The 21579-nt window shown below is 49.9% G+C and overlaps 2 protein-coding genes across 2 annotated transcripts; both read left to right on the top strand.

Annotated features, from left to right (window-relative positions):
- Positions 1–2724: 2724 nt before the first annotated feature.
- Positions 2725–9837, top strand: LOC149748867 (spermatogenesis-associated protein 31E1-like). The gene is made up of 5 exons (XM_089912601.1): positions 2725–2829; positions 3403–3540; positions 4530–4587; positions 5175–5235; positions 5393–9837. The coding sequence occupies exons 1-5, from the start codon at positions 2725–2727 to the stop codon at positions 9471–9473; spliced, it is 4443 nt and encodes a 1480-aa protein (XP_089768727.1). The 3' UTR covers positions 9474–9837.
- Positions 9838–13216: 3379 nt separating this feature from the next.
- LOC149748866 (spermatogenesis-associated protein 31E1-like) lies at positions 13217–21570 on the top strand. The gene is made up of 5 exons (XM_089912600.1): positions 13217–13321; positions 13895–14032; positions 15022–15079; positions 15667–15727; positions 15885–21570. Exons 1-5 carry the CDS (start codon positions 13217–13219, stop codon positions 19963–19965), a joined length of 4443 nt encoding a protein of 1480 aa, XP_089768726.1. The 3' UTR covers positions 19966–21570.
- Positions 21571–21579: the final 9 nt, after the last annotated feature.

Raw genomic sequence — 21579 nt, 5'->3', positions numbered from 1 at the left:
TTGTACCTCTGCCTCACACCATCTATAAAAATTAACTCGAAATGAGTAACAGACCTAAATGGAAAGACTAAAGGCTTTTGCTACAACAATCTTTTCAAGAGTTACCAACGCATACCCAGTGTGCCACCTACACCTTGGTCCATGAAGCTGCTTCCATCAGTGAGCAGCTCTACATATGGCTCTGCCAAGGGTTGGTCCGTTAAGTCTGGTCTGCCAGAGTACACTAACTTGATGACATGTAGGCAGTCATGCTCTGGGGATTGTGCAGCATCACCTGGGAGCAATGTGGCTAGATTTAGGGCTGAAGTGACCTGAAGTCTTACGTTGGGATTGTCTCATAGAATGGCTTGCTACTTTCCCATTCTCCCAGAAGTAAGCCAATGACCCCCTTCTTGTTCCAGTAAAGAAAGAACATGGTGAGGGACATACACAGTGGTGGGTTGCCCCACGGTGAACTTCTCAGCTTCCTGAAGTATGTCACAAGTAGCTTCTACAGCCTGAAGGCAAGGGGGCCATCCCTTAACAGTCTGTTCTAGTTGTTCTGAGAAGTAGGCAACGGGTCAAGGGATATTTCCCAGAGTTTGAATTAACACCTGAGACTTACGCCTTGTCTCCCATGGACATGCAATATGAAAGGATTCTTTAAGCCTGGTAGTCCCAAAGCCGGGGCTGAGATTAACTTTGTTTTTATTGTTTCAAAGACTGTTTGGCACTCTGTAGTCCAAGTAAGGGGCTCAAAATCGTGACCCTTTAAAGCCTCACAGAGGGGCTTTACTATGAGCGCACAGTTCAGGATCCAAATCTGACAGAACGCTGTCATTCCCAGAAACTCCCTCACTTGTCTGCGAGTCTTGGGTGTTCCCACACTTGCAACTGCCTCTTTTCTATCAGGAAAAGGTGCCACTGTCCTGGGGAAATGAGAAAACCCAGATACATGACTTGTTGCTTACACACTTGGGCCTTTCTCTGGGAGACCTTATATCCAGGACTGGCCAAATAGTTCAGGGTCCTCATGGTATTTTGGAGACACTTATCGTAAGTACGGCCTGCTATGAGCGCATCGTCCACGTATTGGCGTGAGAGCCCTTCATCCAATATTAAGTTTCTAAGGTCCCTGCCGACATTTCCCCAAACAAGGTAGGGGAATTCTTAAACCCTTTAGGCAGGACTGTCCAACAATACTACCGGACTACCTGTGTTTTTGGGTCCTGCCATTCAAAACAAACAGCTGTGCTCTGATTCCTCTGCAATAGGAATGCAGAAAAAAGCATCTTTCGAGTCCAAAACTGAGAACCGACTGTATTCTCCCAGAACAGTTGTAAGCAGAGTGTATGGACTAGGCACAACAGGTTGCAGATCTTGGACTATTTCATTAATAGCTCTCAAGTCTTAGACAAAGTGATACTCTGTTGAGTCTGGCTCTTTGACCAGGAGGACAGCAGTACTATATGGGGACCTGCAAGGCATCATCAGTCCTGTTTTCAAAAACTTTTTGACAATTGGCTGCATTCCCTTTCGGGCCTCTTGACTCAGAGGGCATTGTTTTAGATTAGGTGTCCCAGCACCCCTTTTTAACAGGATTTGTGTTAGCCATGCATTTTTGTCCTTCCCTGGGGTGCCATCAGGCCCACACTTCTGGCCTTACCTTTCCGTAGACCTCGGGGGGAGAGAGCTCTGTCCCCTTTTCTGGGGCACCCATGAGTGCCATCTGTAGGCTTACAGCATGCTCCATTGGGACCCTGATGTCAAGCTGTTCTGGCAAAAAAGTTGCTTGAGCATTTAACTTACAAAGGAGATCTCGGCCCGAAACAGGGACTGGACATGCTGGCATATATAAGAAACTGTGTTTCGGGCTGAGGTCCCCTAAATGGCATCCTAGAGGTTGTAAGAAAGGATGATTTTGTACTTCTCCAGAAACTCCCATAACTGAGATGGGTAGACATGTTTTCTGTGCCACCTTGATGTTTACCACAGAGTATGTTGCACCCTAACCTATCAGAAAGTCAATCAACTTGTCCCCGACTGTCAAACTTACGAGGGCTCCTGTGGGGAAATCGGAATTGGGAGCCTCAAGTCCAAGGAAGCCCCCGGGCCTCTTCATTCATCTGTCGACCATATGAGAGGCTCCCATCTTTCTTTTGTTGTTTTCTTTCTTAGTTTTTAGCTTAGGGCAATGTTTTTTCCAACGCCCTTCCTCTTTATAGTAAACACATTGTTCCTTCCCCAATGGCGGCTTACCTCTCTTCAGGTTAATCGCCTTCCAGGAATCCAATGCTGCTGCCAGAAAAGCTGTGTTCCATCTTGCATCCTCTTACTTCTGTCGTTGTTCCCCGTTGTTGAACACTTTAAAAGCAACATCTACTAACTGAGAAGGGTTCATTCCAAATGCACCATCTAACTTTGGTAATTTTCTTCTTGTATCTGGGGCGCTTTGCCCAATGAAGGTCATATTTACCGTATTTTCGGGGGCCTCGGGGTCTGTATCCGCGTGGAGCCTCTAAGCTTGATAAAGTCTTTCTAGAGACTCTGATGAATCCTCATGGGGATTTTGGTGTATCTCCTGAATTTTGTTTAAGCTCTTTTGCCTAGGGTATCCCCTTTCAAAGATGAGACACACGTCGTATAATGCTCTAGGTGTGGCATATCTCCATTATTAGGAGCCCAGTCAGGCTCAGCAGTAGGAACCGTCAGATTTACTTCTGGAGTTCCATCTGGATCTGCTAGATGAAGCTGGTGTGCTTCCTCTCTAGTCCTGTCAATGACCGTCCTTCTCTCATCTCCAGGAAGCATCATGTTCATAAGAGTGTGAACGTCTTCCCGAGAGAGATGGTGAGTAGCAAAGATGGACGTGAAAGGTTCAGTCATATGTAGGGGGTCCTCTCAGCAAGGAGGGCTATGGTTTTTCTAATTAAACAAATCTGAAGTTGAGAACTGAAATGTAAATATGCGAGATGAAAAAACGATGGAATTGTGAACAAAGGAGATTCTGAGAGTATAAGTCACTGGGAAACGGCCAAAATCCTGGGAGAATTTCAGAGTTTCAAAGGCTATGAAAATGGTGGGTTCAAGCCGAGATCCCCAAGAGATCTGAGGAACCCGGAAAAATGTGATTTCCAGGTGGAACGAATAGAAAATTGACTAAGGTCTAGAAGACCCATGAGGGTGGAGGGATAGAGCTGTGGGGCGGATGTTTAGGGAGGGGCCGTGGTACAGCCTCCTCCTCTATTACTCCCTCCCACACCCTCAGGAGCCCTTTGTGACCAAACCACAGCTCTATGATAAAGGCCTAGGGCTTTAGTCTCCAAGTACATGTCCTGTGCTCAGTTGCCTGCTGGCAGCCGTGTGATTCAGATAATGGAGAATGCTCTCTTTTCTCTGAAAAGCACTTTTGATACTTGGCAGTACTCCAGTTGCACTCTCTGTGTGAGTGACATCATCCTAGCCTTCCTGTGTGGACTGGGGCTCTATTTCCTGTTACTCCGCTACCTCGAGAATAATGTCTCTTCACCACCTCCCAGGAAACAAGAAAACATCAGGAAGGTAAGGAACCCTTGGGCCAGACCCACAAGCACAAGATCCTCTCTTCTTTTCTATCGTTATTTCCACTTTTCTCAGTCAACTACAGAGACTCCTGAGATGGGAAAGAATAGGACATCTATTCTCAAGTATACAACATCATCCCTGTAAGGACAAGCCAGTCTGGGCAGGGGATAGAGTGAACACTAGGATTTCTAACCAAAGCTCTCAGACCAGTCGCCCAGGTATGGTAGAGGGCTCCAGGGCAAGTCTCACACACAGTGACCAGAGGTCGAGGACTGGATACCGAGTTCAATCTCAGCCAGAGGACAGGCCCATGAGCACTGGATCACCAGCTGTGAACAGGTGTCTCGGATGAGGGCTGATCTGCTGGCAGTGCTGAGGCCCTGAGAGCCTCAGAGCCGGCGCTGGAGTGGCCCTGGCCTTGGGAAGCACCTGTTGGAGCTCAGAATGAATCCGTAGTTCAGAGAGAATGTGTGTGTTTTTTGAGCAGAGGAACAGTGACGAAAGAAATCCAGGGTGAATCTCACATTGAAAATCCTTCTTTATGTTCTTCAGAGAAGGAAAACAGAAAATATTTTTATCCTCTTTAAAAATGAGTGAAAAGTAACAAACGTAAGGTAGATAGCTAGTGGGAAGCAGCCGCATGGCACAGGGGTATTGGCTTGGTGCTTTGTGACAGCCTGGGGGAGAGGGGGGGATAGGTAGGGTGGGAGGGAGGGAGACGCAAGAGGGAAGACATATGGGAACACATGTATATGTATAACTGATTCGCTTTGTTATAAAACAGAAACTAACAGACCATTGTAAAGCAATTATACCCCAATAAAGATGTTAAAAAAAAAAATGAGTGAAAGGAAAGAAAAACCACAGAGCTCTGTTAGTTAAACGTAGAAAGTCATATTATGTCATGGACACTGAGTGTCTGATGCTTGTCTAGAGAGGGGCGAGTGAGAATTGGGTCCCAGGTCCTCATTTGTTCTGTCTCTCAGCATCAAATGGAGCCGAAGGGGAGACGCAAGATTAACGAGAAAAAGAGAGCTGTGAAAGGTAAGTTGTGCCATTCATCCCTGTGTGCCCCGAGGGTTAGCCCCCATCTCTCTCAGCCCTGAGGGCCCAGCTCCACAGGCTCCGAGGAGGCCAGTGGCAGGGCCTGTCCCTCAAGAAACAGAACCCTCAGGGAGGCTCCTGGGAAGGAGAGCAGAACAACCCAGATACCTCCCAGATTCCATGTGCACAATGAAGTGGTGAGGGGCCTGGAAAAGGGTGTGGCCCAGCAGGGGTGTGTGGGCTACAGCGGACCAATAGCGCCTGGGTTGGGAGGTGGGACCTCCAGGTCCAACCGTGGACAAGTTGTTTAACTTTGCTCAGATTCCTCTGTAAGGTGACCCCTGCCCATTCTCCCCCACATGGAGGATGTGAGGACGGCAAGGGGTAATGGATATGGAAGTACTTTGTAAATGATAAACCCTTTCATGAGCTTCGCCATCGCTGTCAGGGATCATGTGGCTTTGGACGCTGGTGCCTGGGCTGCAATCTCCCAATGGTGTCCCCTTAAAGGGACACTGCACTCAGCCTCCTGTGAGACCCCCTAGGCCCTTGCCTTCACCACCGTGACCCACTCTGCTGATTTCCAGCTTGCAGAAATTCCCTGAAAGAGCTGGAAAAGGCTCGGGACCTGATTTCACTTCTGCAAAGGTAAAGAATCTTTCCCTTCTCTCCTGGGTTCTTCTTCCACCCAAAGCCTATGGTGTGACACCTGGGCTGCAGGGAGCCTGGGGCTGAAATGCGAGGGGGAGCCCTGAGGACAGCGTACGTCTAAAGCCCCGGGGTGAGGGACAGCAGAAGCACTGTGAAGTCAGCACGGGGGCCGTGGAGGGCCGTGGGGCCACAGGGGCCCACCCCTGCCTGCCCTGCCCAGCCCTCCTGGCCCTGGGGGCTCCTGGCTGCAGCTTGTGCCTCATGTCTCCTGCAGCCACCTGGACAAGCTCCCTCACAAGGGCGGCTTCCATCAGCTCTCCTGTCAAGACCCCCTCGGTGAGGTGGGCAAAGCAGCGCCTGCTGCAGCCCACCAGCCCTGCAGGGAACCTGCAGAAGACGATGCTCCTGCCGTGTGCCCATCAGCTGCCCTGGTTCCTCTGACCCAGGGCTCTTTACCTGTGGCGTCCAGCCTGTCAACAGAACCTCAAGACCAATCCAACTTGAAGAGAGTCACCCTTGGCACTGTTGCAAAGAGCTCACCTCCAGGTAATTCTTTTTTGCCATCTACCACTGCAGCCATCTTGAGTCTTGGCCTCGCATGCTATCACATTTTGTTCCTGTCCTTCTGGTGGAAGATTACCAAGGCCTTGTTCTTCCCCACCTCATCACAGAGTAAGTCCTGGCAAGAACACCTGTCCCACCAGCCACCAGGGGCCCCGTTCTCGGGAGGGCCCACAGACAAGCAGGTAGAGACTGGTAGCCCCTTATTTGTCAACCCTGAAGTCCAGAAGCTGCTGGAGCTTCTAGTCACCAAGAAAGTAAAACTAAACACTTGTAAGGAGAAAGAAAAGGATGGGTCATTCTCAGAACAAATGAGCTCAGACTACCACCTGAACACGTCAGGGAATATGTGGAAATCACTGGGTGCTGAGCAGGACAACACAACCCCTCAATCTTTCTGGAACATGAAAGACAAAACAGAGCAGCTAGAGCGGCTACCTGGTCCTCAGCAGCTCTTACACTCCGAGGTCTTGAGGGACCACTTGGAACAGAAATACAGCCAGCTCTACTGGGGTCTCCCCTCTCTGCACAGCGAGGCCCTGCTGGCTGTTCGGAGCTCTGCTCAACAGCAGGCACCCTTTGTTTTATTCAGTGGAGTTTCTCATGGCTTTTCAGTTTCAATTCAACCTGGAATACCTTTAGGTGCTTCCCAGGCCCCAGTCTTGCCCTGCCCGGGGGTCCCACCCCAGCCTTTCACTCAAAACTTGCCTCCCTGCCAGCCCCCACCTCTGGCTCAGATCCAGGCCCAGCTCTACCTCCCATCTTCTCTCCTATCCAGACCACCTTATTCTCCACCCCAGATGAGTACCTGTGGACTAGACTGTCCTACCTTTCAGAACAAGACACTATATTTTATCCCCACTGAAACTCAATGTCTGAAATGCCCCTTGTTGCAGAAGCAACTGAAAAGTGGGGAGCCTTCACCCTCTGTGGTCAAAAGATCTCAGAAAGGCTTTAACCAACTCATTCTCACCCTTCCTCCAGACAGGGGACGCTCTCAGGCCCGAAGGTCAGCAGTTTCCATTCATCATGAGGACTTAATTGGCCCTGATCTCCAGAAGCAACATCTTCAAAAGAGGCTCATCAAAGAGCAAACCAAGAGGGGCCTGGCCCGCAGTATCCACCTGTCTCCGTCTCTGGAATTGAGCTCCTCTCAGTGCCAATTTTTAGGGACTCATCAGGCACAGGGCAAGCAGGGACCCTGGCAGCCCTCTGCTTTTACAGGCAAAAGGAGACTGGACCGACAGAGGACAAGGTCCAGGTGCCCTAGGAGATCCCACAGGAAGGGTCAAATGCAATTCCAACCAGGGCAGGATTTCGGCAAGGGTCTAAGGCCATGTCTCAGGAGGATCTCAAAAGCTTCCTCCAGGACCAGCCTCCCAGTCAAGTTTCTGCAAAGAAACTCTGAAAAGGAGTCAGAAAGATACTTGATGAGGCCCTTGAAGAGTAACTCTGGAAACTGTTTACCCAGTAGCCCAGAGCAGAAACATCTAGAAAAATTCTTGAAAGCCCATCTGAGCACAAAGTCGAGGCAGATTAATCAAGGTATGACGCCTGTGATTGTGCGTCAATCCTGGCTTGCTGCCAACTATGCTTCTTATAAGCCCCACCCTCACGAGGAAATCAGAAATCTAGCATCCTCGAAGTATTGGAAACCCTGTGCAAACTCCTCCCGTGAGCTTTCCTTCCTCAGTCCAAGCATTCGGCAGATGCTGGAAGCACATGTTATAAGCTGGCGGGTAAGGCACAGGTGGGGCTTACCCAACCAGGCCTTTGAGCCCATAAATCTCAAGCCAGGTGGGGCTCAACCCTTGTCCTCTCCAAGGTCCACCTTTTCCCCCTCTGCCACCTGTCAATCTAGAGCACACTCAAAAGCCAACTTTGCTAATAAGCTCTCTGGAAAACCTCAGCCCCATCAGGGAATGACAGCGATAACAAAAGCAACAGTTCCCACCCTGGTGAGTCCCCTCCCTGTTCCCTCACCTGAGCATACAGAAATCCAGAGGGCCCTGGGAAAGACTTCACCTGGTGACAGGTATGGGCCCTCAGAGGCCCCTCTGACTGGACAGGAGGGCAGACTGCCTTATCAGATGCCCACAGTCAACCTCATGGGCAGAAGCTGGGAGAATGGGACTGTCTTGGGGTTTCCAGCCACTAGGAAAACCCTGTCGCCACCAACAAAGTCAGTTGCCCAACATCCAAAGGAGCCATGCCTTAAAACACAGGTGGCTCAAGGCCGTGCCACTGGTGAGCTCCTTCCAGACTCTCACAGTGACATCCTCCTTCAAGACTATCCCATTGGCGTGCGCCTCCAGGACTTTGCCACCAATGTGCTCCTTCGAGACCATCACACTGATGTGCTCCTTTCTTCAGACATCTTGGCTTCTCACAGGTCTCTTTCTAGTTCCCAGAGGGAACATGCTAGTGAGGACGCACCAGCTTTCCAGGTGGTGCCATATGACCTCAACGTGAGTGAACAGAGCAGCCGGGGCCAGCAGAAATTCAAAACACCACAACTTCAGGACCCATTTAAAAGCCAGAGTGAGATGTCTGCCCCAACTGAGGAGTGGAGGGACCTTAAGAGGCCCCAACCAAAAGAGCATGAAGAAATGAAGAGCCAGAGGGAGATGCTCGCATCAGCTGAGGAGTGGAGGGGTTTCACGAAGCCCCAACCAGGACAGCATGAAGAAACAAAAACCCAGAGCAACATGCCTGCCCCAGCTGAGGAGTGGAGGTGCGTTAGGAGCCTCCAACCAGGAGACCATGAAGAAACGAGAAGCAACCAGCAACAACAGGAACCCAGGAAGCCAAAAGTTAGGGACCCGTGTAAGGGCCAGTTTGCCTCGACTGAGGGGAGGGAGGACAATTGGAAGCCCAAACCAGGAGAGTATAAAGAAAGGTCTTCAGGACTAAAGGCTTCGCAAGCAAGTGGGATGAGCCACGCTTCTCAGGTCAGGGAAAGAGGAGAGTCCCTTGGGAGCAAACACCCCCAGCTCTCACCAGGGAAGAGACAGCTTTCACCAGAAAGCCAAAAAAGGATGAGGCAGTACGTTAGCCACGATAAAAGAGGCAAAGGAATAGAAGAATCCCTTCAAAAGGGCAAGCCTGCATCAGCCACTGCTCACCAGCAGAAACCAATCGAAGGCAAACCTGTTGTAGAGAGCAGGGCTATCGACCCTTGTGCGATTGCAAGAGCTGTTGGACAGGTCCTAAGAGAGAAACTGGGGCTTCACCAAGGACTCTGTGCCTCAAAGTTAAATCAGCACCCAGAACAGCTCCAGGCCCCAGCAGAGGGGCATTCCCACTACCACAGGGTTCTCTCCTCTTCAGAACAGAGACGGGTGTTGAAAGATACAGCCTACAGGCACCAAGCCAGCCCCAAGGACCACAGCTACCTTAACAAGAGCAGGCATACCACAGGCAGGGGCGACAAGTTAGCCTTCCCACCCAGGGAACTGGAGTCCCCAGTCAGACGCTGCCAGCATGGACCAAGGGTGGCCGGTGGCTCAGGCCACCTGCGCCATCACCCAACATGTCCTCAAAAATGTGTTCCCTCTGGTCAGCCAGAGTGCGCTTCTCATGCCTTTCCTGGGAGGAAAGTAGTGCCAAAAAAACTTCAGTTCATGGAAAGAAAACCTGCTTCTTCTCACGTTAACCGATCATCTATGTGCTAATGGCTTCTCTTCCTACCACAATTTTCATTCTTTCCCAAAATACATGTTTTTTCTCTTGAGAGGTGGTGGTCTCGGTCTGTGCCCTGCTGGGGGGAAGGGAAGGGATCAGGGTCCACTCTTCCCAGGTGCCTGCTCTGGCTTCCAGATGGGATGGGGCCATGGAGGGAGGTTGACCCCAGCGTGCAATACTCATCCTCACCTCAATTCCCTCACTGCACTTAAGTTTCCATAATAGCAGCATTACAGAAACAAGCAACAGCGTTCAGGACGTGTCAAGGTGAACTAAACCTAAAGACCTCCCCCTTCTCAGGAACCGGCTCAGTCCTCTCCTGCTCTCTCTCTACCTTGAACTTGTGGGACTGTACGGGAGGGGTTTGCAGAGGCTGAAATTCCCCTCAGGCTCCAGAAAGTGTCACAGACAAGTTCACATGTCAGAATAAGGAGGGGAGTTTGGGGGCAGTGCTATTCAGAGATTTTTATGGAGGCTTCATTACGTAGGAATAGTTGCTATTAGTAATTAAGTGAACCTCCGGCTCCCCCACACCTCCCTAGAGGTCCAGGGGTGTGCCTTAACGTCACAGCCCTCTAGTGACTTGAGTGGTATCCCTGGCAACAAGCCTACTTCCTCAGGGGGGGTTCCAAAAGTCACCTCATTAACATGAATTCAAGCATGGTTGAAGTGGCTTGTTATGAGTAACAAAAGACAACTTAATCTCTCTTATTACTTGGGAATTTGCAAGGCTTTTAGGAACTCTGTGCCAGGAACAGGGATGAAGACCGAGTATTTCTTTCTTATAAATCACAATATCGTACTATGCTACTAAGGTGTAAGAACAGACATCATAAGAATAAAAAAACCTTGAAAGTACAATGGAATACAACTGAGAGGCCAGAAACAAACCCTCACGTTTAGAGACAACTGAATTTCAACAAGGGTGCCACAATTCAATCAGAAAACTAATACTCTTTTCAATAAATGGCTTTAGAACACCTGAATATTCCCATGCAAAAGAATGAAGTTGTACCTCTGCCTCACACCATCTATAAAAATTAACTCGAAATGAGTAACAGACCTAAATGGAAAGACTAAAGGCTTTTGCTACAACAATCTTTTCAAGAGTTACCAACGCATACCCAGTGTGCCACCTACACCTTGGTCCATGAAGCTGCTTCCATCAGTGAGCAGCTCTACATATGGCTCTGCCAAGGGTTGGTCCGTTAAGTCTGGTCTGCCAGAGTACACTAACTTGATGACATGTAGGCAGTCATGCTCTGGGGATTGTGCAGCATCACCTGGGAGCAATGTGGCTAGATTTAGGGCTGAAGTGACCTGAAGTCTTACGTTGGGATTGTCTCATAGAATGGCTTGCTACTTTCCCATTCTCCCAGAAGTAAGCCAATGACCCCCTTCTTGTTCCAGTAAAGAAAGAACATGGTGAGGGACATACACAGTGGTGGGTTGCCCCACGGTGAACTTCTCAGCTTCCTGAAGTATGTCACAAGTAGCTTCTACAGCCTGAAGGCAAGGGGGCCATCCCTTAACAGTCTGTTCTAGTTGTTCTGAGAAGTAGGCAACGGGTCAAGGGATATTTCCCAGAGTTTGAATTAACACCTGAGACTTACGCCTTGTCTCCCATGGACATGCAATATGAAAGGATTCTTTAAGCCTGGTAGTCCCAAAGCCGGGGCTGAGATTAACTTTGTTTTTATTGTTTCAAAGACTGTTTGGCACTCTGTAGTCCAAGTAAGGGGCTCAAAATCGTGACCCTTTAAAGCCTCACAGAGGGGCTTTACTATGAGCGCACAGTTCAGGATCCAAATCTGACAGAACGCTGTCATTCCCAGAAACTCCCTCACTTGTCTGCGAGTCTTGGGTGTTCCCACACTTGCAACTGCCTCTTTTCTATCAGGAAAAGGTGCCACTGTCCTGGGGAAATGAGAAAACCCAGATACATGACTTGTTGCTTACACACTTGGGCCTTTCTCTGGGAGACCTTATATCCAGGACTGGCCAAATAGTTCAGGGTCCTCATGGTATTTTGGAGACACTTATCGTAAGTACGGCCTGCTATGAGCGCATCGTCCACGTATTGGCGTGAGAGCCCTTCATCCAATATTAAGTTTCTAAGGTCCCTGCCGACATTTCCCCAAACAAGGTAGGGGAATTCTTAAACCCTTTAGGCAGGACTGTCCAACAATACTACCGGACTACCTGTGTTTTTGGGTCCTGCCATTCAAAACAAACAGCTGTGCTCTGATTCCTCTGCAATAGGAATGCAGAAAAAAGCATCTTTCGAGTCCAAAACTGAGAACCGGCTGTATTCTCCCAGAACAGTTGTAAGCAGAGTGTATGGACTAGGCACAACAGGTTGCAGATCTTGGACTATTTCATTAATAGCTCTCAAGTCTTAGACAAAGTGATACTCTGTTGAGTCTGGCTCTTTGACCAGGAGGACAGCAGTACTATATGGGGACCTGCAAGGCATCATCAGTCCTGTTTTCAAAAACTTTTTGACAATTGGCTGCATTCCCTTTCGGGCCTCTTGACTCAGAGGGCATTGTTTTAGATTAGGTGTCCCAGCACCCCTTTTTAACAGGATTTGTGTTAGCCATGCATTTTTGTCCTTCCCTGGGGTGCCATCAGGCCCACACTTCTGGCCTTACCTTTCCGTAGACCTCGGGGGGAGAGAGCTCTGTCCCCTTTTCTGGGGCACCCATGAGTGCCATCTGTAGGCTTACAGCATGCTCCATTGGGACCCTGATGTCAAGCTGTTCTGGCAAAAAAGTTGCTTGAGCATTTAACTTACAAAGGAGATCTCGGCCCGAAACAGGGACTGGACATGCTGGCATATATAAGAAACTGTGTTTCGGGCTGAGGTCCCCTAAATGGCATCCTAGAGGTTGTAAGAAAGGATGATTTTGTACTTCTCCAGAAACTCCCATAACTGAGATGGGTAGACATGTTTTCTGTGCCACCTTGATGTTTACCACAGAGTATGTTGCACCCTAACCTATCAGAAAGTCAATCAACTTGTCCCCGACTGTCAAACTTACGAGGGCTCCTGTGGGGAAATCGGAATTGGGAGCCTCAAGTCCAAGGAAGCCCCCGGGCCTCTTCATTCATCTGTCGACCATATGAGAGGCTCCCATCTTTCTTTTGTTGTTTTCTTTCTTAGTTTTTAGCTTAGGGCAATGTTTTTTCCAACGCCCTTCCTCTTTATAGTAAACACATTGTTCCTTCCCCAATGGCGGCTTACCTCTCTTCAGGTTAATCGCCTTCCAGGAATCCAATGCTGCTGCCAGAAAAGCTGTGTTCCATCTTGCATCCTCTTACTTCTGTCGTTGTTCCCCGTTGTTGAACACTTTAAAAGCAACATCTACTAACTGAGAAGGGTTCATTCCAAATGCACCATCTAACTTTGGTAATTTTCTTCTTGTATCTGGGGCGCTTTGCCCAATGAAGGTCATATTTACCGTATTTTCGGGGGCCTCGGGGTCTGTATCCGCGTGGAGCCTCTAAGCTTGATAAAGTCTTTCTAGAGACTCTGATGAATCCTCATGGGGATTTTGGTGTATCTCCTGAATTTTGTTTAAGCTCTTTTGCCTAGGGTATCCCCTTTCAAAGATGAGACACACGTCGTATAATGCTCTAGGTGTGGCATATCTCCATTATTAGGAGCCCAGTCAGGCTCAGCAGTAGGAACCGTCAGATTTACTTCTGGAGTTCCATCTGGATCTGCTAGATGAAGCTGGTGTGCTTCCTCTCTAGTCCTGTCAATGACCGTCCTTCTCTCATCTCCAGGAAGCATCATGTTCATAAGAGTGTGAACGTCTTCCCGAGAGAGATGGTGAGTAGCAAAGACGGACGTGAAAGGTTCAGTCATATGTAGGGGGTCCTCTCAGCAAGGAGGGCTATGGTTTTTCTAATTAAACAAATCTGAAGTTGAGAACTGAAATGTAAATATGCGAGATGAAAAAACGATGGAATTGTGAACAAAGGAGATTCTGAGAGTATAAGTCACTGGGAAACGGCCAAAATCCTGGGAGAATTTCAGAGTTTCAAAGGCTATGAAAATGGTGGGTTCAAGCCGAGATCCCCAAGAGATCTGAGGAACCCGGAAAAATGTGATTTCCAGGTGGAACGAATAGAAAATTGACTAAGGTCTAGAAGACCCATGAGGGTGGAGGGATAGAGCTGTGGGGCGGATGTTTAGGGAGGGGCCGTGGTACAGCCTCCTCCTCTATTACTCCCTCCCACACCCTCAGGAGCCCTTTGTGACCAAACCACAGCTCTATGATAAAGGCCTAGGGCTTTAGTCTCCAAGTACATGCCCTGTGCTCAGTTGCCTGCTGGCAGCCGTGTGATTCAGATAATGGAGAATGCTCTCTTTTCTCTGAAAAGCACTTTTGATACTTGGCAGTACTCCAGTTGCACTCTCTGTGTGAGTGACATCATCCTAGCCTTCCTGTATGGACTGGGGCTCTATTTCCTGTTACTCCGCTACCTCGAGAATAATGTCTCTTCACCACCTCCCAGGAAACAAGAAAACATCAGGAAGGTAAGGAACCCTTGGGCCAGACCCACAAGCACAAGATCCTCTCTTCTTTTCTATCGTTATTTCCACTTTTCTCAGTCAACTACAGAGACTCCTGAAATGGGAAAGAATAGGACATCTATTCTCAAGTATACAACATCATCCCTGTAAGGACAAGCCAGTCTGGGCAGGGGATAGAGTGAACACTAGGATTTCTAACCAAAGCTCTCAGACCAGTCGCCCAGGTATGGTAGAGGGCTCCAGGGCAAGTCTCACACACAGTGACCAGAGGTCGAGGACTGGATACCGAGTTCAATCTCAGCCAGAGGACAGGCCCATGAGCACTGGATCACCAGCTGTGAACAGGTGTCTCGGATGAGGGCTGATCTGCTGGCAGTGCTGAGGCCCTGAGAGCCTCAGAGCCGGCGCTGGAGTGGCCCTGGCCTTGGGAAGCACCTGTTGGAGCTCAGAATGAATCCGTAGTTCAGAGAGAATGTGTGTGTTTTTTGAGCAGAGGAACAGTGACGAAAGAAATCCAGGGTGAATCTCACATTGAAAATCCTTCTTTATGTTCTTCAGAGAAGGAAAACAGAAAATATTTTTATCCTCTTTAAAAATGAGTGAAAAGTAACAAACGTAAGGTAGATAGCTAGTGGGAAGCAGCCGCATGGCACAGGGGTATTGGCTTGGTGCTTTGTGACAGCCTGGGGGAGAGGGGGGGATAGGTAGGGTGGGAGGGAGGGAGACGCAAGAGGGAAGACATATGGGAACACATGTATATGTATAACTGATTCGCTTTGTTATAAAAGAGAAACTAACAGACCATTGTAAAGCAATTATACCCCAATAAAGATGTTAAAAAAAAAAATGAGTGAAAGGAAAGAAAAACCACAGAGCTCTGTTAGTTAAACGTAGAAAGTCATATTATGTCATGGACACTGAGTGTCTGATGCTTGTCTAGAGAGGGGCGAGTGAGAATTGGGTCCCAGGTCCTCATTTGTTCTGTCTCTCAGCATCAAATGGAGCCGAAGGGGAGACGCAAGATTAACGAGAAAAAGAGAGCTGTGAAAGGTAAGTTGTGCCATTCATCCCTGTGTGCCCCGAGGGTTAGCCCCCATCTCTCTCAGCCCTGAGGGCCCAGCTCCACAGGCTCCGAGGAGGCCAGTGGCAGGGCCTGTCCCTCAAGAAACAGAACCCTCAGGGAGGCTCCTGGGAAGGAGAGCAGAACAACCCAGATACCTCCCAGATTCCATGTGCACAATGAAGTGGTGAGGGGCCTGGAAAAGGGTGTGGCCCAGCAGGGGTGTGTGGGCTACAGCGGACCAATAGCGCCTGGGTTGGGAGGTGGGACCTCCAGGTCCAACCGTGGACAAGTTGTTTAACTTTGCTCAGATTCCTCTGTAAGGTGACCCCTGCCCATTCTCCCCCACATGGAGGATGTGAGGACGGCAAGGGGTAATGGATATGGAAGTACTTTGTAAATGATAAACCCTTTCATGAGCTTCGCCATCGCTGTCAGGGATCATGTGGCTTTGGACGCTGGTGCCTGGGCTGCAATCTCCCAATGGTGTCCCCTTAAAGGGACACTGCACTCAGCCTCCTGTGAGACCCCCTAGGCCCTTGCCTTCACCACCGTGACCCACTCTGCTGATTTCCAGCTTGCAGAAATTCCCTGAAAGAGCTGGAAAAGGCTCGGGACCTGATTTCACTTCTGCAAAGGTAAAGAATCTTTCCCTTCTCTCCTGGGTTCTTCTTCCACCCAAAGCCTATGGTGTGACACCTGGGCTGCAGCGAGCCTGGGGCTGAAATGCGAGGGGGAGCCCTGAGGACAGCGTACGTCTAAAGCCCCGGGGTGAGGGACAGCAGAAGCACTGTGAAGTCAGCACGGGGGCCGTGGAGGGCCGTGGGGCCACAGGGGCCCACCCCTGCCTGCCCTGCCCAGCCCTCCTGGCCCTGGGGGCTCCTGGCTGCAGCTTGTGCCTCATGTCTCCTGCAGCCACCTGGACAAGCTCCCTCACAAGGGCGGCTTCCATCAGCTCTCCTGTCAAGACCCCCTCGGTGAGGTGGGCAAAGCAGCGCCTGCTGCAGCCCACCAGCCCTGCAGGGAACCTGCAGAAGACGATGCTCCTGCCGTGTGCCCATCAGCTGCCCTGGTTCCTCTGACCCAGGGCTCTTTACCTGTGGCGTCCAGCCTGTCAACAGAACCTCAAGACCAATCCAACTTGAAGAGAGTCACCCTTGGCACTGTTGCAAAGAGCTCACCTCCAGGTAATTCTTTTTTGCCATCTACCACTGCAGCCATCTTGAGTCTTGGCCTCGCATGCTATCACATTTTGTTCCTGTCCTTCTGGTGGAAGATTACCAAGGCCTTGTTCTTCCCCACCTCATCACAGAGTAAGTCCTGGCAAGAACACCTGTCCCACCAGCCACCAGGGGCCCCGTTCTCGGGAGGGCCCACAGACAAGCAGGTAGAGACTGGTAGCCCCTTATTTGTCAACCCTGAAGTCCAGAAGCTGCTGGAGCTTCTAGTCACCAAGAAAGTAAAACTAAACACTTGTAAGGAGAAAGAAAAGGATGGGTCATTCTCAGAACAAATGAGCTCAGACTACCACCTGAACACGTCAGGGAATATGTGGAAATCACTGGGTGCTGAGCAGGACAACACAACCCCTCAATCTTTCTGGAACATGAAAGACAAAACAGAGCAGCTAGAGCGGCTACCTGGTCCTCAGCAGCTCTTACACTCCGAGGTCTTGAGGGACCACTTGGAACAGAAATACAGCCAGCTCTACTGGGGTCTCCCCTCTCTGCACAGCGAGGCCCTGCTGGCTGTTCGGAGCTCTGCTCAACAGCAGGCACCCTTTGTTTTATTCAGTGGAGTTTCTCATGGCTTTTCAGTTTCAATTCAACCTGGAATACCTTTAGGTGCTTCCCAGGCCCCAGTCTTGCCCTGCCCGGGGGTCCCACCCCAGCCTTTCACTCAAAACTTGCCTCCCTGCCAGCCCCCACCTCTGGCTCAGATCCAGGCCCAGCTCTACCTCCCATCTTCTCTCCTATCCAGACCACCTTATTCTCCACCCCAGATGAGTACCTGTGGACTAGACTGTCCTACCTTTCAGAACAAGACACTATATTTTATCCCCACTGAAACTCAATGTCTGAAATGCCCCTTGTTGCAGAAGCAACTGAAAAGTGGGGAGCCTTCACCCTCTGTGGTCAAAAGATCTCAGAAAGGCTTTAACCAACTCATTCTCACCCTTCCTCCAGACAGGGGACGCTCTCAGGCCCGAAGGTCAGCAGTTTCCATTCATCATGAGGACTTAATTGGCCCTGATCTCCAGAAGCAACATCTTCAAAAGAGGCTCATCAAAGAGCAAACCAAGAGGGGCCTGGCCCGCAGTATCCACCTGTCTCCGTCTCTGGAATTGAGCTCCTCTCAGTGCCAATTTTTAGGGACTCATCAGGCACAGGGCAAGCAGGGACCCTGGCAGCCCTCTGCTTTTACAGGCAAAAGGAGACTGGACCGACAGAGGACAAGGTCCAGGTGCCCTAGGAGATCCCACAGGAAGGGTCAAATGCAATTCCAACCAGGGCAGGATTTCGGCAAGGGTCTAAGGCCATGTCTCAGGAGGATCTCAAAAGCTTCCTCCAGGACCAGCCTCCCAGTCAAGTTTCTGCAAAGAAACTCTGAAAAGGAGTCAGAAAGATACTTGATGAGGCCCTTGAAGAGTAACTCTGGAAACTGTTTACCCAGTAGCCCAGAGCAGAAACATCTAGAAAAATTCTTGAAAGCCCATCTGAGCACAAAGTCGAGGCAGATTAATCAAGGTATGACGCCTGTGATTGTGCGTCAATCCTGGCTTGCTGCCAACTATGCTTCTTATAAGCCCCACCCTCACGAGGAAATCAGAAATCTAGCATCCTCGAAGTATTGGAAACCCTGTGCAAACTCCTCCCGTGAGCTTTCCTTCCTCAGTCCAAGCATTCGGCAGATGCTGGAAGCACATGTTATAAGCTGGCGGGTAAGGCACAGGTGGGGCTTACCCAACCAGGCCTTTGAGCCCATAAATCTCAAGCCAGGTGGGGCTCAACCCTTGTCCTCTCCAAGGTCCACCTTTTCCCCCTCTGCCACCTGTCAATCTAGAGCACACTCAAAAGCCAACTTTGCTAATAAGCTCTCTGGAAAACCTCAGCCCCATCAGGGAATGACAGCGATAACAAAAGCAACAGTTCCCACCCTGGTGAGTCCCCTCCCTGTTCCCTCACCTGAGCATACAGAAATCCAGAGGGCCCTGGGAAAGACTTCACCTGGTGACAGGTATGGGCCCTCAGAGGCCCCTCTGACTGGACAGGAGGGCAGACTGCCTTATCAGATGCCCACAGTCAACCTCATGGGCAGAAGCTGGGAGAATGGGACTGTCTTGGGGTTTCCAGCCACTAGGAAAACCCTGTCGCCACCAACAAAGTCAGTTGCCCAACATCCAAAGGAGCCATGCCTTAAAACACAGGTGGCTCAAGGCCGTGCCACTGGTGAGCTCCTTCCAGACTCTCACAGTGACATCCTCCTTCAAGACTATCCCATTGGCGTGCGCCTCCAGGACTTTGCCACCAATGTGCTCCTTCGAGACCATCACACTGATGTGCTCCTTTCTTCAGACATCTTGGCTTCTCACAGGTCTCTTTCTAGTTCCCAGAGGGAACATGCTAGTGAGGACGCACCAGCTTTCCAGGTGGTGCCATATGACCTCAACGTGAGTGAACAGAGCAGCCGGGGCCAGCAGAAATTCAAAACACCACAACTTCAGGACCCATTTAAAAGCCAGAGTGAGATGTCTGCCCCAACTGAGGAGAGGAGGGACCTTAAGAGGCCCCAACCAAAAGAGCATGAAGAAATGAAGAGCCAGAGGGAGATGCTCGCATCAGCTGAGGAGTGGAGGGGTTTCACGAAGCCCCAACCAGGACAGCATGAAGAAACAAAAAGCCAGAGCAACATGCCTGCCCCAGCTGAGGAGTGGAGGTGCGTTAGGAGCCTCCAACCAGGAGACCATGAAGAAACGAGAAGCAACCAGCAACAACAGGAACCCAGGAAGCCAAAAGTTAGGGACCCGTGTAAGGGCCAGTTTGCCTCGACTGAGGGGAGGGAGGACAATTGGAAGCCCAAACCAGGAGAGTATAAAGAAAGGTCTTCAGGACTAAAGGCTTCGCAAGCAAGTGGGATGAGCCACGCTTCTCAGGTCAGGGAAAGAGGAGAGTCCCTTGGGAGCAAACACCCCCAGCTCTCACCAGGGAAGAGACAGCTTTCACCAGAAAGCCAAAAAAGGATGAGGCAGTACGTCAGCCACGATAAAAGAGGCAAAGGAATAGAAGAATCCCTTCAAAAGGGCAAGCCTGCATCAGCCACTGCTCACCAGCAGAAACCAATCGAAGGCAAACCTGTTGTAGAGAGCAGGGCTATCGACCCTTGTGCGATTGCAGGAGCTGTTGGACAGGTCCTAAGAGAGAAACTGGGGCTTCACCAAGGACTCTGTGCCTCAAAGTTAAATCAGCACCCAGAACAGCTCCAGGCCCCAGCAGAGGGGCATTCCCACTACCACAGGGTTCTCTCCTCTTCAGAACAGAGACGGGTGTTGAAAGATACAGCCTACAGGCACCAAGCCAGCCCCAAGGACCACAGCTACCTTAACAAGAGCAGGCATACCACAGGCAGGGGCGACAAGTTAGCCTTCCCACCCAGGGAACTGGAGTCCCCAGTCAGACGCTGCCAGCATGGACCAAGGGTGGCCGGTGGCTCAGGCCACCTGCGCCATCACCCAACATGTCCTCAAAAATGTGTTCCCTCTGGTCAGCCAGAGTGTGCTTCTCATGCCTTTCCTGGGAGGAAAGTAGTGCCAAAAAAAGTTCAGTTCATGGAAAGAAAACCTGCTTCTTCTCACGTTAACCGATCATCTATGTGCTAATGGCTTCTCTTCCTACCACAATTTTCATTCTTTCCCAAAATACATGTTTTTTCTCTTGAGAGGTGGTGGTCTCGGTCTGTGCCCTGCTGGGGGGAAGGGAAGGGATCAGGGTCCACTCTTCCCAGGTGCCTGCTCTGGCTTCCAGATGGGATGGGGCCATGGAGGGAGGTTGATCCCAGCGTGCAATACTCATCCTCACCTCAATTCCCTCACTGCACTTAAGTTTCCATAATAGCAGCATTACAGAAACAAGCAACAGCGTTCAGGACGTGTCAAGGTGAACTAAACCTAAAGACCTCCCCCTTCTCAGGAACCGGCTCAGTCCTCTCCTGCTCTCTCTCTACCTTGAACTTGTGGGACTGTAGGGGAGGGGTTTGCAGAGGCTGAAATTCCCCTCAGGCTCCAGAAAGTGTCACAGACAAGTTCACATGTCAGAATAAGGAGGGGAGTTTGGGGGCAGTGCTATTCAGAGATTTTTATGGAGGCTTCATTACGTAGGAATAGTTGCTATTAGTAATTAAGTGAACCTCCGGCTCCCCCACACCTCCCTAGAGGTCAAGGGGTGTGCCTTAACGTCACAGCCCTCTAGTGACTTGAGTGGTATCCCTGGCAACAAGCCTACTTCCTCAGGGGGGGTTCCAAAAGTCACCTCATTAACATGAATTCAAGCATGGTTGAAGTGGCTTGTTATGAGTAACAAAAGACAACTTAATCTCTCTTATTACTTGGGAATTTGCAGGGCTTTTAGGAACTCTGTGCCAGGAACAGGGATGAAGACCGAGTATTTCTTTCTTATAAATCACAATATCGTACTATGCTACTAAGGTGTAAGAACAGACATCATAAGAATAAAAAAACCTTGAAAGTACAATGGAATACAACTGAGAGGCCAGAAACAAACCCTCACGTTTAGAGACAACTGAATTTCAACAAGGGTGCCACAATTCAATCAGAAAACTAATACTCTTTTCAATAAATGGCTTTAGAACACCTGAATATTCCCATGCAAAAGAATGAAGTTGTACCTCTGCCTCACACCATCTATAAAAATTAACTCGAAATGAGTAACAGACCTAAATGGAAAGACTAAAGGCTTTTGCTACAACAATCTTTTCAAGAGTTACCAACGCATACCCAGTGTGCCACCTACACCTTGGTCCATGAAGCTGCTTCCATCAGTGAGCAGCTCTACATATGGCTCTGCCAAGGGTTGGTCCGTTAAGTCTGGTCTGCCAGAGTACACTAACTTGATGACATGTAGGCAGTCATGCTCTGGGGATTGTGCAGCATCACCTGGGAGCAATGTGGCTAGATTTAGGGCTGAAGTGACCTGAAGTCTTACGTTGGGATTGTCTCATAGAATGGCTTGCTACTTTCCCATTCTCCCAGAAGTAAGCCAATGACCCCCTTCTTGTTCCAGTAAAGAAAGAACATGGTGAGGGACATACACAGTGGTGGGTTGCCCCACGGTGAACTTCTCAGCTTCCTGAAGTATGTCACAAGTAGCTTCTACAGCCTGAAGGCAAGGGGGCCATCCCTTAACAGTCTGTTCTAGTTGTTCTGAGAAGTAGGCAACGGGTCAAGGGATATTTCCCAGAGTTTGAATTAACACCT

Source organism: Delphinapterus leucas, chromosome 6 (assembly GCF_059928025.1).
Source record: "Delphinapterus leucas isolate spDelLeu-1000000601 "Yukka" chromosome 6, BTC_Dleu_Yukka2, whole genome shotgun sequence".
In the NCBI taxonomy this organism is placed as follows: Eukaryota; Metazoa; Chordata; class Mammalia; order Artiodactyla; family Monodontidae; genus Delphinapterus; species Delphinapterus leucas.
The sequence above is the reverse complement of the archived record's forward strand: the minus strand, read 5'-3'. Positions and strand labels throughout refer to the sequence as shown.